Below are 20,807 nucleotides of genomic sequence, written 5' to 3'. Positions count from 1 at the left end.
TGGTATTTTTATGCTGGACAGTATTTATGTAAAAATGCAGGACAGCTATCCCAGTAAATGTGAACTTATTCTATGGTAATCTTGTAGAACAACCTTAGAATCACTACAACAAGTCTCAGTAAAGGGAATGTATATATAGTATATCTGTTTCTGAAAACTTAAAGTATTAGTAAACATTTGCTGAAGATGGAATAAGCTCATATGAATAATGCTTATTGTGTCAAGACCTTAGTTCTGGGCGACGATACCTGTGTAATCTTATCCCAGCAAGGTTGTCAAAATGAGGTGAGAGAATCAGAAGCCATAACCACACTTGAGATCTTAGCGTAAAATATTCTGTATCTGGCTTTCTTTAAAAGGTTTTATTGATGCAGTTAGATGAAGTGTGACTGCAATAACTACCATTTTAATGTTTGCCATCTGTAATCAGAGTAACTGGTGCCCTCTGTAGATTTTTGCGGTGGCTTGAATCATCAGTAAATCATTAATTGATCTGCAAGAGTATAACATTTCTTAATTAGTGGGTCTATTAATATACAATAAAAGGTACTTGCCAAACATGGGTCACTTATGTAGTGCGGTGAGTGAAAACTGAAACATTTGGTGAAAGCAGTTGGTGTAACTGATATTTTGCATTATTTCAGCTCTCACTGGACCTCTACTACACAGAAGATGAAATTTATGAGCTTTCATATGCACGTGAGCCACGAAACAATAAAGCCCCAGTAAGAAACTTTCCTCATACCATTTCTGTCAGTTGATATTGCTGTTTCACATTAAGTGCACATTGTGATATGCATTATTGCTGATTGAAGCTGCAATCATCTTGTCAGATTGCCAGATAAGTTATATGTCATGAAATTGCAGTTGGTGAAATTTGAAAGACAATCAGATTTGATCATGTTCAAATCAAGAGCTTTATGGCTCCTTAAGCATATAATTGATTTTGGGTTGAAAGCATATGCAAAATCTGAAACTCTTTCACTTAGGGTTTCAGCCAAACAAAAAAACTCCAATATAATATGAAAGTTACATTAAAAGTAATACTTTTTTGGGGTACTTATGTACAATATGCCAAGGTCACTGTTAATAATAATTGTAACGCCAAGGTGATTTGACCATTTGTTGAATTCTCAAAATATTGGTGAGCCACATTTTTGATATGTTTGTAAATCAGGTGTCAGTCCATTAGTCTTGTTTCATGTTTCTCTGGGAGAGATGTTTAATGAGTATCTGATAGAATCCTGCTTACTTTATACCATTGCCTAAAATTAAAATTAGCTTTGTTCAGATATGTCAACCTGTTTAATTAATGCTGCATTATCAGTATGCATCCACTTGCTACTGTGAACCATATTTTTCTGGTTCAGGTAGGTGCGATCCAAATTAAATCAGTTGGGGATAAATCACTAACTGGATTCTTTATCATTTACTGAGATATTTCTGTACAATTGGAGTGGCAGTTTATGTACCATTGACATTTTATCTGGGTGTTAGTTGAACTGTGAGGCAAGGGTGCTTTATTGTTTCTCTTTGAAAGAAAAACTGGTAGAGTGTGAAGTAACAATGGGACTCAACTAATAGGGCTGATTCTTGTTATCCTACTGTAGGGCGAGCATTTTTTTCCAGGGATATAGAAATGGAGTACAAGCATTTCAGTGTAAATTAATTCCTGGTGGGTATTGTTGAATCTTTATTAGATAACTGTCTCCAGCTGGGCATATTTCTGTAATCCCTGGTTGCGTTGAGTTGATTCGGCCAGTCTGATGGAACATGATCTTGTAATGCTGCAGTTTCCCATTTTTCAACACCCCACATCTAGATCAACCAAATTTATTTTAGAGGCATAATCAAAATATTAATGCAATGTACTTGCAGCTTAGAAGCAGCGTCTTTGACCCAAAAGGCACCAAAGGGTGATAATGTTCTAGAGAAACCTTCTTCCATCCTTCACTTAATTCCATCGCCATGTCCTGTGCTTCACTCAATCTTGAATTTGACAAGCATCTCTATCCTGGTCACCTCACATATTACTTGTTGGCAATTACTTACACATTCGAAACACTACCTGGGTAAAATAGATACTTGTGAATTCTTTATTTAATTTATTATTGGCCGTCTTATATTTATGGCCCATTAATTTAACCTGCCCAATAATAACATATTTTCCTGACATTTACCCTCTAAAATCCCAGTGTTCTCTTTTGTACGGAAATTACCAATCTTGTCCAATCTACCTGGGCAGATGAAATCTATTTGGTCATTGAGGCAGTATTTTTCTTTGCATTTTCTCTAATGCCTTCCTATAATATGAAGGCCAGAACTGTTCAAATCACAAACAGCAGATGCTGGATATCTGAAATAAAAACAGAATATGCTAGAAGAAACAGCTTAGGTAAGAGAAACACGGTTGATGTTTCAGATCAAAAACCCTTCAATTCTTGTCATTACCCTAGTATTTGTCCCTTCTATGTTTTGTTGGCGCAATCCCTATTGTAGCCTTTTAAAATGCATTTGGTTGTGGAATAATTATTTTAACATGATGGGAACTGTGGCAAGATGGATATGCAAAGAATGGGGGAAATATAAGTCATGTGCAGGCGGAGATTAACTTGGCATCATGCTTGGCGTGAACATTGTGGGCCGAAGAGCCTGTTCCTGTTCTGTACTGTTCTATGTTAAGATAAATTTACATTCATTTATTAATTACCAATTTTCAAATTTGATTTATTTATTTATTAAAAGCATTGTACACACATCTTAATCATGATATGCAACATAATACATTTCGTGTACAACTTCTCTTTTTTTTAAACTTTAAGCTGTAATAGAAAAAGAGAAAAGAGAAAGAAGAGAAGAATGAGAATAATAGTGAAGTGTAGTCCACAGTAGTTGGCGTTAAATGAATGATGATGTTTAAGTAAACTGCGTTGTACATGCTTGTTGTGAAAATGAATATTAGATTTATGACTTTTTGAAGTCAATAAACTGTTTAAACAGTCAACATGTAATGATCCTAGGCACATTTAATTTGCAGAGTTAACAGGCAGTTAATAATGGGGAGAAACATATCCCAACAATCTAAATCATTTCCGACCAATCTCCAATTTGCCATTTATCTCTAAAATACTAGAAAAAAACAGGTTGCACAGGTCCATAATTATCTCATCAGCAATAACCTCTATGAACAATTTAAATCTGGTTTTCTTCCTCTCCATGGCACAGAAACAGCATTAGTCAAGGTCACCAACGACCTGCTGATGGCTGCCGACTCCGGTTTCCTCACCATACTCATCCTCCTTGATTTGACTGCTGCCTTCGACACCATCTCTCACAACATCCTCCTCGACCGTCTAGCCTCCATTGGTATCATCAACACATCACTCACCTGGTTCACATCATACCTCTCCGGCCGCACTTAAAAATGTCCAATCACAACCCTCCCCAGTCACCAGTGGTGTTCCCCAGGACTCAGTCCTAAGGCCCCTCCTTTTTTTATAATTTATTTACTTCCCCTTGGTTTTATTTTCAGGAAATACAACATTCAATGACACTGCTACATGGATGACACCCAGCTCTACCTGTCCACCAAACCCACTTCTATGCTTCCTCCCTCTTCCCTGTCTGACTGCTTAGTGGAAAATAAAACCTGGTTTAATCCCACAACTTCCTCAAACTCAACAGTGACAAAACTGAAATTCTCCTTGTTGGCTCCAAATCCACCCTATCTAAATGTCCCAATTTCCCACACCATTGACAATTCCATAGTTCCTCCTTCCCCTCGGGTCAAGAGTCTGGGTGTCATCCTTGATAGCACACTTTCTTTTGAAAAACACATCAATAATCTCACTCGGTCTGCTTACTTCCACCTACGCACTATCCACCGTCTTCGTCCATCACTCACACCTAACAGCACTGCTACTCTCATCCACGCCCTCGTCACCTCCCGTATTGATTATTGTAACTCTCTCCTCTCTGGTTTACCCCACAAGCATCCATAAACTCCAATTGGTCCAGAACTCAGCTGCCCGCATTATCACCAGAACCCTATCCATCGAACACATCACTCCCATCCTCAAACAACTGCACTGGCTCCCTGTCCAATACCGCATTGATTTATAGATTCTCCTCCTCACTTTCAAAGCCCTCCACAATCTCACTCTTCCATACCTCTCTGAACTCCTCCAGCCTTACACTCTATCCCGAACTCTCCGATCCTCTTCTTCCTCCCTGCTCTCCACTCCATCTGTCCGCCTGTCCACGATGGGGTTCAGAGCCATCAGCCGTTCTGCCCCTTGCCTCTGGAACTCTCTCCCACTGTCCATCCGTACCATAGAGTCTCTCCCCACCTTTAAAACCTCCCTCAAAACTCACCTATTCAGACTGGCCTAACCCACGTAACTCCACTTTCTATCAAATTCATGGATATGTTGTTTTTGTTTCATTTTATTTATCTATTTGTAATTTGCTTGTTTTAACTGTAAGGTGTCCTTGAGTGTTCTGAAAGGCACCCATAAATAAAATGCATTATTATTATTATATTGTTGGGTATCAAAACTGCTTGATGATTTGTATCTAAGATGGCAACAATAAATGTTCTCCCCCCCCCCCCCCCCCCCCCCCCCCCCCTCCAATATAGAAGGTTTGCAGTTGCAAATTAACTTTTTTTTTTTAATTTAGCCATCAACTCCTTGTAAGCCACCCATGGTAACAGACTGGGCCCCCCGGAATAGCCCCAAAGCCTGATCCGAAGACCATCAGTAAACATGTTCAGCGGCTGGTTGATGTGAGTTTTGCCTCCTACAATGTTTCCACCCTGTAACTCTAAACTAAATTCTGAGGTGAGGCGAGGTTGACAAGATACACGCTGAGAGGATGTTTCGCTTCATGAGTGAAGATGTTTAAATGTGGGTTTGATATAAGAATAAAGGATCACCAATTGAAAACAAGAAAGAACCTGGTGTAAGCTGGTAGACAGATTTTGGAATTAAAAGGGAATCATCAACTTGGGGAAACAGGCAGGACAACGGAGACTAGACCAGCTCATCCAGGTCTTTTTAAAAGAGCAAGTTGATGAAGTATTATGACTTACTCCTGCTCCTATTTTTCATGGATTGAACTCTTACCTATTGGACTAACTCTTGTCCTGGACCATGACAATTAAGTCTGCAGGGGTTTCCACACTTTTCCCTATTTATCAGCCTGTGATTTAAAAATAAAATTTAACAAAAACAATTCCCAAAGTTGGTCTTTCAATCTTAAGAAGAACATAGCTACTGGTATAATTTAGGACTGTTCCATTATTTTAATTAGAGCACATTTTGTATTTAACCTTTTGTTTGCTCTTTGCAGTCTGTTTTTAAAAATTATGATCACGATCAGGATGGCTACATTTCACAGGAAGAATTTGAAAAGATTGCTGCTAGTTTTCCTTTTTCCTTTTGTGTGATGGACAAAGATTGGTAGGTAAAGCAAGTTCACAATTGTATAAGATGTCCCAACCGTGTGACAGCATGCATTCCCACGCAATCCAATAGCTTTAGTCTGATTGAAAGAGTTAGCTGTGAAAGTCTTAATCTCCAATAGAAGTTTTTAGATTATATATTTTTGTACACATCATGTAACACTGAAAAAGGACATCTAGCCCAATAGGTCCACTAGTTCTTTGAAAGCATTAACTCATTGTTCCTTTTCTTGCTCATTCCTTGTAGCTTCAAATGTTTTCCTCATTTAAGTATATATGATCATCGTCCTTTGGAAAGCCAATGTTTTCCTCACCATTTCTTTGTTAAATAAAGTCGTAACCCATTATCTATAGGAACTCCAGCAGTTTGTGTGAAATAATAGTTAAAACATGAGAACCTGCAGGTGCAAAGTTTGCAAATGTTTCATTGCCTCAAAGTCTCATGAAGATTGTGGAGTAAATATAACTTAAAACAACCACCTGGAGTTGGGACTTTTAATTCTAAGGACAAAATAGATTTATGTATCACAACTCACACTCAATTCAGAAAAGTTGAAGGTAGAAATTTATTTGTAATTTTTTTAAAGATTTTACACGCTTTCCCTTTTTTTTTGTCTAATCGTACTTTATTCTTTCCATTTTTTTGTGTCTAAATTGTAAAAAGTTTGTTTCTTTACCATTCATCCTTTACCAGCTCATCTTCCAGGCCTGCTGGTTTCAATGTTCTAGTTTTCAGAATCCTGTGTTGTGTATTTTCTTGTCCCATTTGCCATTCCTGAATCAACTAACCTATCAATAATTAAACAAGAAAGTTTCCCCTTCATCCCTATGGTGATTTTGCCAATTATCTCAATAATAATAATAAGCCTTTATTGTCATTGTACTTAGAAATACAACACAATTAGGAGAGCTACTCCTGATCAGTGCAACCAAAACAAGTCCAAACAAGACAAAAACACATCCAATATATTACACTGCTTAAAATAGTAGATAAATTATAATTACACCTAGGTAGAACATTGCACTGGGAGAATATTACACTTTAAAATTTAATACATACTTTAAAAGAATTTAAAAAAAAGAAATATTAGCTGTTTTATAGTGGAATGGATGACAGCATTCTCATGTCGTGTGGATATTTGAGGAATTTAGAGTTCTAATGGCCCAGGGAAAGAAACTGTTTTTGAGTCTGTTTGTCCAGCTTTTGACGCACCTGTACCACCTACCAGAGGGCAGGAGGTTGAAGAGGGACTGTCCAGGATGGAAGGGGTCATTTCCTGGCTCGACAGGATTATTTTCCTGGCTCTACAGAGGCACCGAGAGCTGGAGATGTCTTCCAGGGAAGGCAGAGGGCAGACGATGATTTTCTGGGCAGTTTTGATCACTCTCTGCAGTGCTCTCCTGTCTGCTGCTGAGCATAGGCTAAAGATGGCTGTAATACAGGCCTGGCAGAGCATCACCAGAGAAGACACCCAGCAACTGGTGATGTCCATGGATCGCAGACTTCAAGCAGTCATTGCATGCAAAGGATATGCAACAAAATACTGAACATGACTACTTTCATTTACATGATATTGCTGTGACCCAAACATTATGGTGCCCTGAAATGGGGGGACATGTATAAACACTGCTGTAATCTCTACATGGTGAAACCAAAATGTATAAAAATGGCCTTTATTAAAATCTGACAATGTGTGCCTTAACCACATGTGATTTCTTTTTTCTATTACAAATCTCAAATTGTGGAGTACAGAGGCAAATATATAAATGATGGGTCTTTGCTCCAAACATTATGGAGCGCACTGTCTATACACCACAGCCCAGTGTTGACTGCAGTCAAGAAAAACAGATGTTGGCACTCACATAAACCATAGGTTGATTGCAGCTAAGAAACAATAGGCATTACCCAATGCTGAAGCGAAGCAAATTATACTGTTGTGCACTTATCAGTAGTTTTTTAATTCTCAAAAGGAACATAAAGGATGTGGTCGTTAAGCACATATCTTTGATACATCTATAAAGCAAAGCAATGTCATCGTGCAGCACTGCTGCTAGTGTATGACATAAATGATTGCCCAATTACAGGTTTGCCCATGACAGCATTATTTAATTACATTCAATGCTGTGACAATACCATTGTCATTTGTGAATTATTTTAAATATTGTGGAAAATATAGCTGGCAGGGATCATTACAGAACGTATGATTTGTAATTTGTAACGAAGCCTGAAATAACAATTATTTGGCTTTCACTTCCACTTTTACCAGAATAATGTACACAGAGCTCCTGTTAAGAATGTGTTTACATCTATGCAAAAGTTTCAGTAATGAACAATTCATCATTTTACAGCGAAGGTCTAATAAGCAGGGACGAAATTACAGCCTATTTCATGAGGTCCAGTTCCATCTCCTCAAAGTCAGTTCAAGGATTTTTCCATAATTTCCAAGAGACAACATACCTGAAACCTACCTTCTGTGACAACTGTGCTGGATTTGTAAGTAACTTGCATGTGTCATTTCCTAGCTTGTAACATATCACTGTATCAAACGTAAAGTAGACAAACAGTTTGCGACAATTGTTCCAATGCAGTTAGATAATTCATATGTCATTTGTTATGGGGATCATGCTTTGCTTGTAAGTTAAAGTCTCGTTTTAGCATGGTGACATTGTGTTAGTTAAATCCGGTAAGAAGTGGGATAATACCACCTGTAAAAGCATTGGAGTTGCTATTGTTGCATAACCCCAAGTTGTCCTTCGGTAAGGGAATTTATCAACATTGTTGTACTAGGACCACAAGCAATTCTATTCTCGCATTGTATTGTTGGTGTCAATGTCCACCAGGCAGGTAGAGATAGCCACTTCTCAAGAAATCCAAATGATTGGCCAGTTACAGGTTTAACTACTTTCCATTCCACTAAATATACAAAAAGTTATATTTGTTTATTATTTGCAGATATGGGGCGTTATAAAGCAAGGATACAGATGCAGAGGTAAATGACAAAAGACAAATTAAATATATAGAAATAACAATTTTTTTTTGTTTGCTTTTCGTATGACGGTGGTTAAACTGTTGTAATGGTCTTTAAAATTATCGGTCCAAATCATGCTTGCCTGTAATTAGCAGTTTCCCCATCAGAGGTCACTTTGTCTCCAACTGTCACTCTTGCCTATTACAATGTGTAAGTCATGGTAACTGGAGGTTAGATGTCAGTGCTGCAGGGCACCCGTGAGTCCAGTGGCAGAGTACTGATGTGTTCAGTTGAGCAGCTGGGTGCACTTTATATTCCAGGCCTCTGTTATGGCAGTCATAAATAGCATAACACCATTCATTTCAATAAGGTCATCAAACTTGATTAAAAAGGGAAGTGATTTATTTATTTTCAATTTTTTATAAAATAATCTCTAATTTCTGGTAGTTTAAGTGTATTTATGTTTTAAATTATTTACAGCTATTGGATTGTTTTTAAATGTCTCTAATTATCAGAGACACTTGACAGTGGCAAATTGTCAAAATGGACATCACGTCTGGTCCTCAGATTTAGCATCTGAGGAACTATACATGAAATTGTTCATGAAACACAGACATCAGTGTATATTGTACAGATAATGAGAACAGGCAAGGTCTTAATAAACTCAATTTAACTTTCTAAAGGTAGGTTTTCATTATAAAACTGTAGTTGCTGGAAATCAGAAGTACAAACACAAACTACTAAAGTTATTCATAAGATTAGGAAGCATCTGTCATGATGGAAACATACTTAATAACATGTCAGGTAAATGATCAGTCAGCAGTGGGTCTTGTTTATCTGAACTGCATTTCTCTCTCCTTGGCAAAGTGAATTAGATTGTTGCAAACTTCATGTCCTATTTGACCCCAAAATGTGCTTCAGATCAACAAATCCACACAATTCAGGGCAAATCATTGTAGCTAGCTATACTGTAAACTAGGTTCCCTTTCCCTGTGTAGGTTAATAACTGCAGAACTACAGATTTACTTTTTTGACCAAACAAAGAATGTCAACTTTACATCAACCAACGTTTTTTTAAATGTTTATGTACAAGATCAAAATTCAACTGCAAAATGAAAAAAAAAAGAAATTAATTCAGTGAAGGCATGGTTTTAGAACATTCATATTCATATTATTTTCAGTGCTGGGAGAAATAGAAACATAAGCATAGAAAATAGGCGCAGGAATGGGCCATTTAGCCCTTTGAGCCAGTAATATGATCATGGCTGATCATCCAAAATCAGTACCCCGTTCTGGCTTTTACCCCCATGTTCAATCCTCTTAAGAATTTCATGTTTCTATAAGATCACCTTTCATCCTTCTAAATTCCAGCAAATACAAGCCCAGTCGACCCATTCTTTCATCATACGTCAGTCCCACCGCTGCACTCCCTCAATAGCAATAATGTCCTTCTTCAAATTAGAAGACCAAAATTGCACACAATACTCCAGGTGCGGTCTCACCAGGGTCCTGTACAACTGCAGTAGGACCTCCTTGCTCCTAAACTCAAGTCCTCTCACAATGAAGGCCAATTGGTTTTTGTCACTGCCTGCTGTACCTGCATGCTTACTTTCAGTGACTGATGTACAAGCACACCCAGGTCTCGTTGCACCTCCACTTCTCCTAATCTGACACCATTCAGATAATCTGCCTTCCTGTTCTTGCCACCAAAAATGTGGATAACCTCACATTTATCCACATTATACTGCATCTGTCATGTTTCTGCCCACTCACCCAACGTATCCGTCACCCTGCAGCCACACAGCATCCTCCTCGTAGCTCACACTGCCACCCAGCTTTGTGTCATCCGCAAATTTCAGAGATGTTACAATTAATTCCCTCGTCTAAATCGTTAATATATATTGCAAATAACTTGAGTCCCAGCACCGAGCCCTGCAGCACCCCGCTAGTCACTGCCTGCCATTCTGAAAAGGACCTGTTAATTCCCATTCTTTGTCCCCGTCTGCCAACCAGTTCTCTATCCATGTCAATAACCTACCCCCAATACCTTGTGCTCTAATTTTGCACACGTCTCTTGTGTGGGACCTTGTCAAAGGCTTTTTCAAAGTCTAGATACACCACATCCGCTGGCTCACCCTTATCCATTCTACTTGTTACATCCTCAAATAATTCCAAAAGATTAGTCAAGCATTATTTCCCCTTCATTAATCCATGCTGACTTTGACCGATCCCATCGGTTTCCAAATGCACATATAACATCTTTAATATCAACTCCAGCTTTTTCCCCACTACTGATGTAAGGTTAATTGGTCTATAATTCCCTGTTTTTTCTCACCCTCCTTTCTTAAAAAGTGGAGGAGGATTGGCTACCCTCCAGTCTATAGGAACTGATCCAGGTTCAAGACAACACTGGAAAATGATCACGAATTCATCCACGATTTCTAGAGCTACCTCCTTGAATACTCTAGGATGCAGACCATCAGGCCCTGGGGATTTATCTGCCTTCAGTCCCAACAATTTACCTAACACCATTTTCTGACTAACGTGGATTCTCTTCTTTTCCTTCCTCCCACTAGATCCTCGATCCCCTAGTATTTCCAGGAGATGGTTTGTGTCTTCCTTAGTGAAGACAGAACCAAAGTACTCGTTTAAATGTTCTGCCATTTCCTTGTTTCCCCAATATAAATTCACCTGTCTCTGACTGTAAAGGACATACATTCATCTTCACTAATCTTTTCCTTCTAACATACAGTGCCTTCAATAATTTTTGGGACAGACTCATAATTTATTTATTTGCCTCGGTCCTCCACAATTTGAGATTTGTAATAGAAGAAAAATCACATGTGCTCATTGTCAGATTTTAACAAAGGCCATTTCTATACATTTTGGTTTCACCATGTGGAAATTACAGCACTGTTTATATATAGCCTCCCCATTTCAAGGCACTATAACGTTTGGGACACAGCAATATCATGTCAATGAAAGTAGTCTTGTTTAGTATTTTGCTTTATATCCTTTGCATGCAATGACTGCTTGAAGTCTGCGATTCATGGACATCACTAGTTGCTGGGTGTCTTCTCTGATTATATTCTGCCAGGCCTGTACTGCAGCCATATTTAACTTATGCTTGTTTTGGGGGCTAGTACCCTTTAGTTTTCTCTTCAGCATATAAAAGGCATGCTCAATTGGGTCCAGATCGGGTGATTGACTTGGCCACTCAAGAATTGGCCATTTTTTAGCTTTGAAAAACTCCTTTGTTGCTTTAGCAGTACGTTTGGGATCATTGACTTGCTGTAGAATGAACCGCTGGCCAATGAGTTTTGAGGCATTTGTTTGAACGAGCAGATAGGATGTGGCTTTATACTTCAGAATTCATTATGCTACTATCATCAGCAGTTGTATCATCAATGAAGATAAGCGAGCCAGCACCTTCAGCAGCCATACATGCCCAGGCCATAACACACCCACCACCGTGTTTCACAGATGAGGTGGTATGCTTTGGATCTTTGGCAATTCCTTATCTCATCCATACTTTGCTCTTGCCATCACTCTGCTATAAATTAATCTTCATCTCATCTGTCCACCAGACGTTTTTCCAGAACTTGCTCTTTTAAGTACTTCTTGTCAAACTGCAACCTGACCATCCTATCTTTTGCGGCTAACCAATGGTTTGCATCTTGCAATGTAGCCTCTGTATTTCTGTTCATGAAATCTTCTGCGGACAGTGGTCATTGATAAATCCACACATGACTCCTAAAGAGTGTTTCTGATTCGTGGGACAGATGTTTGGGGATTTGTATTTATTATAAAAGAGAATTCTTCTGTCATCAGCTGTGGAGGTCTTCCTTGGCCTGCCAGTCGTCCCTTTACGATCAGTTAGCTCACCAGTGCTCTCTTTCTTCTTAATGATGTTCCAAACAGTTGATTTTGGTAAGCCTAAGATTTGGCTGATGTCTCTAACAGTTTTATTCTTGTTTCTCACCCCCATAATGGCTTCTTTGACTTTCATTGGCACAACCTTGGTCCTCATGTTGATCAACAGCTATAAAAGTTTCCAAAGCTGATAGAAAGACTGGAGGAAAGACTGAGCGCTGAGAGCTCTCTTGTACCTGCTTTAAGGAGGCAATTAATCTCACCTGGGCAATTATAAACACCTGTAAAGCCATGTGTCCCATACATTATGGTACCCTTGAAATTGAGGGGGACGGGGGTGTCTATGTATAATCACAGCTGTAATTTCTACATGGTGAAACCAAAATATATAAAAATGGCCTTTAAGAAAATCTGACAATGTGCACTTTAACCACATGTGAATTTTTTCTGTTACAAATCTCAAATTGTGGAGTACAGAGGCAAATAAATAAATGATGGGTCTTTGTCCCAAACATTATGGAGGGCACTGTACCTATAGAAACTTTTAGTCAGTTTTTATATTTCCAGCAAGCTTTCTTTCATGCGGAAGAATGAGACGGAAGCAATGTAAATTCTGAAGTAAATGCAATCAGTTCCTAAATTCACCGTATAGAATTCTCCTTCAGACAATGGATGTATCGGTGGGGCGACATGGTGGTGCAGCAGTAGATTTGCTAGCTTACAGGGCAAGAGACCCGGGTTCGATCCTAACTATGGGTGCTGTCTGAATGGAGATTGTACGTTCTCCCCGTGACCGCATGGGGTTTCTCCGGGTGCTCCACACACCCTACGACGTCCAGGTTTGTAGGTTAATTGGCTTCAGTAAAATTGTAAAAATTGTCCCAAGAGTGTAGGATAGTGCTAGTGTATGGGGATCACTAGTTGGTGGGCCGAAAGGCCTGTTTCCGCACTGTTTCTCCAACATTAAAACATCTGATCAGAGTAATGCAAGACAAAGGAAAGACTTGCTGACAGTTAACATATAGAAGATAAATTCCAATATGGTTCCCAGATCATCTGGAGAGGACAGCTATATTTATATTTATTTTCCATTCCTGGAAACAATAAGAATGTGATTTTAGAAAACTAGCGGAAGATATGAGCAAGGATTATTATGGATAATGTGGAATTATTTATATATTTTAAAGCAAATTACATGTTCAAGATTTTATCTATGAAATACTTGACATGTTTTCTCATCATAGTTAAATACTGTAAAATTTTACAGTTTAATTATGATTGGAAAAATAGCATAATATTTTCATGGTTTCCCAAAAAATACCTTACACACTGCAGAAATGATGCCTATTATCTAAACATGGAAATAAATGCAAGAGCTTGCCTGCAAATGTTTCATTCTAGTTTGTAGATTTTCTGGTTGGACATTGTTCTGTTGTTGCATGATTGTGTTGGTGTCTAATAATTTATTTCTTATGGTGCAGACTGTGGCATGAACTGTCACAAACAATGTCGAGATCTCGTGGTCTTGGAATGTAAAAAGAGATCCAAGACCTCAGACTCCAGTCCAACATCAAGCACCACTCCTACTGCACTCTGTCCTGCTGGAACAAAGGGCTACAACATTGGTAAACTTACCTTTCTTACAATTATTGTACCATTTTAGATTATAGCAACATTTAGAAAAAGTTCTATTTGGTGTAACAGCAATTTACATAAAGGATGCAGACATCTAACCCAGTACATTACTCCTGTACTTCAGAGACTTGGGGCTTTCCTTTGCCAAATACCCCAAAAGTCAATTTAATTACATCATTGAAGAGCAGGCAAAAAAAAGTTTTATATTTCATTTTTCATCTTCAGAAAAAGTAACATTAATTTTCATCCACCTCTGCTGGCTCATCTTGGCCATACATTAGCTCTAATTAGATTCTACATTTATGTCAATTTGGTTATACAAATTTAGTTAAATTTGTCAATGACACCAAAGTTGGTGGTACAGTGAATAAATAAAACAGGCTAAGTTTACAGAAGGATCTGGATTAATTGGGGGAAGTGGGAGAGGAATGGCAGATGGAATTTAAAGCTGACCAAGTGTGAGATGATGCATTTTGATACGTTAAATCAGGGCGGAGCTTGCACAGTAAATGGTGGGACATGGGAGAGTGTTGTGAAGCAGAGAAACCAAGGGGTGCAGCTACACTATTTCCTGAGTGGCAACCCACTCAGATAGCCAGGGTTTGTGATTTGGCATATTACTTAAGGGCTTAAGTTATACGGAGAGGCTGGGATTTTTTTCTCCAGAGCATAGTAGGAGTGTGACCTGATAGAGGTATACAAAATCACGAGGGGCACTGATAAGGTGAATGGTCAGTCATTTTCCCAGGTAAGAGGGGAAAGATTTCGGAGAACTGAAGAGAAATGTCTTTTCATAAGGTGCCACGAAATGCTTTCTGCTCTATGGCCCTTCTAATCATCCCTCCTCTGGTTGGATCATCCATATATTGTTAAAAAGAAACCCTCCTGGATACACCTAAAAAATTCGGTCTCATCTGAGGCTTTGGCAACAATCGGAGAAATTGAAGTCAACCATGAATGTAAGGTAATGAAGTCAAACATGAAGACAACCATGTTGCTTTGGCCTATAGTACAATCCAATTATAGTAATTGCACCTTTCTTACTTTGGAACTCTACCTAAATTGCCTCAGTGGATTAACTCCCTGAGTGCTGCCATGACAATCTCTTGGATTAGTAGAGCAACTGGTCCACCTCATTTACTTCTCTCTTTATCTCATCTGAAACATCAAAACCCTAGAACGTTAAGCTGTCAGTCATGTCCAAGTCTTGCAACCAAGTCCCAGTAATGGCCACATCATAGTCCCAAGCACTGATCCAGGCATCAAATTCATCTGCTTTACCCACAATACTCATTGCATTGAAAAAAATATACTTCAGCGGTGAATTGGAAATACCCTAGCTTATGGAAGAACCATCAGAAAATATGAAACTCTGCCTCTTATGCCGACTCCTGAGCCACGTGTTCATTTGTCTTATTTTCCTATTCCTACCTTGTTTTTAACGTATATCCGTGGGATTTTCTTAAATCCATCTCATCAATTAAATTTAATGACCCGTTCTTGTTCTTCTAATAGCATGCTTGATAGTTTCTTACTTGCTTCGCATTCCTCAAAGGCCCCCATCTGATTTCATCTTTCTAGGCCTTATTTACATTACCTTTTTCTTCTTGACCAAATTTACAACTCCTTAGGTCATCCAAGGTTCCCTTACTTTAGCATCCTTGTCCTTCAACCTTACTAGAATACACCGGTCCTGAACTCTGACCAGCTGGCCTTTAAATGACTCCCACATATCAGATGTGGACTTATCCAATAACAACTGCTCCCGATTTACTCTGGAGACACAAGGAGTTGCAAATGCCATAATCTTGAGCAAAACACATGTTTTGTAACAAGAGTTACTCTAGCCTTTTGCTGGAGTAACTCAGCAGGTCAGACAGCATCCGCAGAGGGAATGGATAGGCATGTTCTGATTTGCCCACTTTACTCTCCCTAGGTCCTACCAAATAATGCCGGTGGTAGGACAGAGCATGACCTTTTTACCTAAAGAGAGAAGAGAAGACTATTTATAATTCAACACAACAGGCCTTGCTTAAACATTAGTTGTTCATATGTATGTCTGTTATCTCATTCTCTAAAAATTGCTGACATTCATATTGCAAATATTACAGGAAATGAGGATGGACCATTCACGCAATTTAACGAGGAAGCACAGAACCATTCTGAGCACAAGGACCGCACTATTGTACTAATGGGCAGCTCGGCACAGAAAGTTTCCGTAAGACTAAAGCCTATTGTAATGCACAAGGCTGTACAAACAGACGCTTCTAGCTCAGACTCAGAAATCATTGGAAATCAAGCTGCTACTCTGGGAAAAATTAAGGCAGACACCTCTCAGCTGTCCCCAAATATACTTCCATTATGTCCAAGTCCTATTCCAACTCGTAGAAGACCTTGTGTTAAATGGGAGAATATGGCATCCTTTCATAAACCCAAAGGAGATGACTTTAGTAAAGAACATCGGATCTTTCTACTTGAAAAGGTACAAGCTCAGTTTTCTGTTGGCACTTATCACAATAAGTCACTTAAGAGGCAAAGACTAACTAAAATGTCTCCCGTTGTACTCACTATGCAATTTTATTGTTTGACATTAAGGGATTTAAGCAAGATATAATTTCCAGTTTCATTGTTCCAATATATGTAGTAATTGATTTATGTTTTATATTAATATATCAAAATAGCTTTATCCAATATGTGGCACAAAAGTGGCTTTAGAAAACATGAAATCAACACCATCAGAAACGTTGTACATAATTATCACTTTTCCTTATTTTTAGGAAAGAAACCAACTTCGAGAAGAGAAAGAAAAACTGCACATTGAAAACACAAATCTGCAGACAAAACTATTAGAGGCACAGCAGGAAATTAAAACTCTCTCGGAACAACTTGATGCATTCCAAAAACATATGATCATAGATGAAAGCAGCATGGCATAAAAATAACAAAATTATCATTTTCTGCTCATACCCATCATCTGTACAAAAATAGGGTAAATATAGAATTTTCAGGATATGTTGGTAATAAAAATATTGGACGTTTTCCCTCTATTTAACTATTTCCTTGATTAACAAAAATATTTTTTAGATTGCAAAATCAAGCATTAATACCAACACTAAATACAAACAACTTAATGAAAAAATCAAGTGCACATTCAAACAAGTTGAATTTGGGAGGGCATTTGATGGTCAGCTCTGTATTTTTGGAAAACACAAATAACAGTTTTATTGGAAGTACACTGAGGCCATTTTAATGACATTAGTATAAAATAAGCAATAGAATTGTGAGCAAAAATTGATGCAGGATAGCAATAAATGTTGTTCCGAAAATATTACAACAAAGCAATTCCAACTAATTCAAAGTACCATTTTTCAGCATTTGTTTAACTATCGGTTTTGAATGAGACAACTGAAGTGCACATCAATCTCCATTTCGTTCAGTTTCAAATAAAATTGAATCAAACAGTTATGTCCACCACAATGAGATAGCCAGTGACCAACACATCTTTAAGCAACAAGATGTTTATACCACTTTCCATATAACTGCAATAGCAACTGTATTTCAAAGCAATCTGACATCAGACAAAAAAAGGCACTGAGTAGGTTTTTGTTGTCCAGATAGCTTTGTAAAAATGAGAACACTCCACATACATCTTTAACAGTATTAAGCCACTAAAATAAGAAAATGACATGAAGCTTTTCTTTAATATTTATATGTGCCAAAGCCAGTCATCATTTTAAAATAATCAAATTGTATTTCTCCAAGACAACCTACTTGAAATTTTGATAAATCTCACTTCTGTAATCAATACTTAAGTCATGAGAAATGAATCATAGTGACAAGAGTCACCTAGGATTGCTCAGGAGTTTCATACTTCCAGGTTTAAAAATGTCACAGATATTGAGAGGCAGGTCACCTGCTATTTCATTGGCATTTATGGCTGCTCAAATTGCAAGTTATGGATGCTCAAATTTGAGAACTGAGTTCATGACAAGGTTTGATTGGCTAAGTTTAATAACTTTGCAATATCACAGAGACAAATGTTGTTTTTTTTTTTTGCAATAGCTCAAATACTTAACATTTTCCTGTGTGTGAACCAGAACGCACAAAGCATAGTCTATAAATAAATCACACTGCATTGTGTATATTTCCCTGGACCAACCATTACCGCTCTAGATTACACAAACTATCACAGTTCTTTGGACAGAGACAGGTACGTTGATGCTTTCATGTAAAATGGCTCTTGAATGTTTATATTGTAAAATGTAAATATCAATCTATTATTTGGTCAAAAACCTGAATCAGCACTGAAGATTTTACTTACCTTTTTACAAATAGTCATAAAACGGTCTAATTTGTTGAAGTGAAACAAACGTCACAACTTTTAATTTGCATGCATCAAATCAGGTAAAATAATACAGGAAATAACAAGAAATCCAGCAAATTTGAGTATTAAATTTAACTCGATACCTAAATGATGAATATAAATTACATAGAAACCAGAAAACATATTTCTATTGATTTAATACACCATTATCCTTCTGTGTACATTGCAAATGTCATCAGATATTACTCATGCTATTTACTGCACCAGTAAATTAGATCAGCATTTGGGCAAGTACACCTCTCTCATATACTCATACTTACAGAGTGCGCTTAAGATTGTCAAATCACCAAACTGTTAGTTGTAATTTGACCGTTATATACAATGAGAAGCAGTATGAAATATTTGGCAGCAAATGAGCTTTAAAGCTTGGGTAAGTACTTTATTTTAAAAAGTAAAAAATAAATTGTGCTTTTAAGTGATTGTATGTATGTATAATTGTACAATAATTTGTTTTTGTATACCCAACTTGTTTTTTGATGAGTATGTAATCTGTAGCATGATGTAATAAGTAATATGGATTTATTTGTTTAAAGTATCAATTATTAAATGTCATCTTCAAAATATGGACCCTCTTGTCCAATGTTTTGGTTTGGAAGAGTATTAGTTGACAACTAAGGCTATTAGTTGATGACTTGCCTTTAATTTATTACTTGTTGCTTGAAGGTGAGACATTTATTTTGGTCAGAAGAAAGACTTTAGGGGAAAGCAAAAGCAGAGTTACGCAAATGTATTTAAGAAGAGGTCATAATGGTTGCTATCAAAACTGTTTTAAGTTCATTTGATGATCAATGACAATACGGGTGCACAACCTTTTATCCGAAGATCCAAATAACGAAAACCTCCGAATAGCTGACATTTTTTCAGTCCTTGAAGAAAGGTCCTTGAAAACGTTCACCGAGGGCGGCCTGCAGAGGTGACAGCGGAACCTCCGGTCGGTCCTCGAAGAAAGGGGAACTAAATCCCCATTCATAAAAGAGAAGGTGAGGGTATATTGCGCGGGAGGGTTAATAATTGACAATATGCTGCTGTCTGCCCACTGAGTTAAAAAGTTCCCACGGTAGACTCACGATACACAGTGTATCGTGAGTCTTGCGTGGGAACTTTTTAACTCAGCGGGCAGGGAGCAGCAGATTGTCGCTCCCTTCAGTTTCACCCCACCTACTCCCCTCTGCTTCCCGGCCATGTGTGTGACCCCTTCCTTCCCCTCTCCAGCTCCCCGCCCATTGCACCGGCGTGGGGGCTTTGCACTGGCTTCATGTCGGCGATGCCAGCATACAATGCCAGTCACCGGAGACGTCAGGACCAACGGGACACCGACCCCCAGGCCCACTGCAACCACGGAGATCCCAGAGACCCACAGCCAGCAGCAGCCCAGCCCCGTTCCAACTCCAGAGGAAATCTGCAAACTAGCAGGAGACATCAGGACCACCAGAAGCCGCTCCCCGATGGGCCGCTACGGCGACAAGTGGCAGTTCGCCCACAGCCCGAGCTGTGCCCCCTCATCGGGACACCGACCCCCAGGCCCACTGCAAGCACGGAGATCCCAGATCAGCAACTCCAGCCCAGCCCCGCTCCAACTGCAGAGGAACACGCAGGGGCAGAAGCTGATGGTGTGCAAGGTACGTCTTGTTCTTGGGGTCGTGCAGCTCGGGCTGTGGGTGAACTGCCACTTGTCGCCATAGCGGCCCATCGGGGAGCGGATTCCTCTGGAGTTGGAGGGGGAGGGGGGTATTGTGCTGTTTGATCGCCCCCTGCTATCCCAGGGACAGAGAGACAGGACGTTCACCGAAGGCGGCCCGCAGAGGTGATAGCGGAACCTCTGGTCGGTCCTCGACGAAAGGGGAACTAAATCCCCATTCATAACAGAGAAGGTGAGGGTACATTGCGCGGGAGAGTAGGAATCCCAAAACAAAGTTGAGTGAGCGTTCACCGAGGGTGGCCCGCAGAGGTGACAGCGGAACCTCCGGTTGGTCCTGGAAGAAAGGGGAACTAAATCCCCTTCATAAAAGAGAAGTGGAGGGTATATTGCCCGGGAGGGTATATCGTCTACCTGAAAGAAACCGGACATTTTTTCCAGGATGTCGTCTGCACACCAAAGCTCACGTTTGGTGCCAAAACGCACGTCGCCTCTGCTGCACACGGATATAAGAGTGTGAAAATGTCGCCTTAGGCCGCCTAAGGGCGTGTAGCCCCGCTAGGGTGACATGAGTGCGAGAGGTGATTCAATGCTGCGGTCACCTTTACAAATTCAGGAATTCATTCAACACACTGCATTTCATACAGACATTTATTCTGCAAGAAAAAACTACATTGAAGACTCAAACTCGCGACCGAGGAACTGCCGGGATCAAGGCGCAAACTCGCGACCTTGCGGATATGAGCCGAGCACTCTACCACTGAGCCAGCCATTAAAATCTACGCTAAAAAATTTCCATTCCGAAGGCCGACAAATTCCGAATTACGAAAAGTGTCTGGTCCCAAG

The 20,807-nt window shown here is 39.1% G+C and overlaps 1 protein-coding gene across 1 annotated transcript in view; it reads left to right on the top strand.

The window, feature by feature from the left end:
* The window catches only part of LOC129700327 (RAS guanyl-releasing protein 1-like), a 97,821-nt gene extending 78,284 nt beyond the window's left edge, over positions 1-19,537 (top strand). Inside the window, 9 exon segments of the mRNA XM_055640721.1 lie at positions 645-725; positions 4,681-4,722; positions 4,724-4,786; positions 5,353-5,462; positions 7,814-7,958; positions 8,418-8,454; positions 13,788-13,931; positions 16,053-16,423; positions 16,719-19,537. Coding sequence (XP_055496696.1) covers positions 645-725; positions 4,681-4,722; positions 4,724-4,786; positions 5,353-5,462; positions 7,814-7,958; positions 8,418-8,454; positions 13,788-13,931; positions 16,053-16,423; positions 16,719-16,877 — 1,152 coding nt within the window. The 3' untranslated portion in view covers positions 16,878-19,537.
* Positions 19,538-20,807: the final 1,270 nt, after the last annotated feature.

Source organism: Leucoraja erinacea, chromosome 9, assembly GCF_028641065.1.
Source record: "Leucoraja erinacea ecotype New England chromosome 9, Leri_hhj_1, whole genome shotgun sequence".
NCBI lineage: Eukaryota > Metazoa > Chordata > Chondrichthyes > Rajiformes > Rajidae > Leucoraja > Leucoraja erinaceus.
The sequence above is the reverse complement of the archived record's forward strand: the minus strand, read 5'-3'. Positions and strand labels throughout refer to the sequence as shown.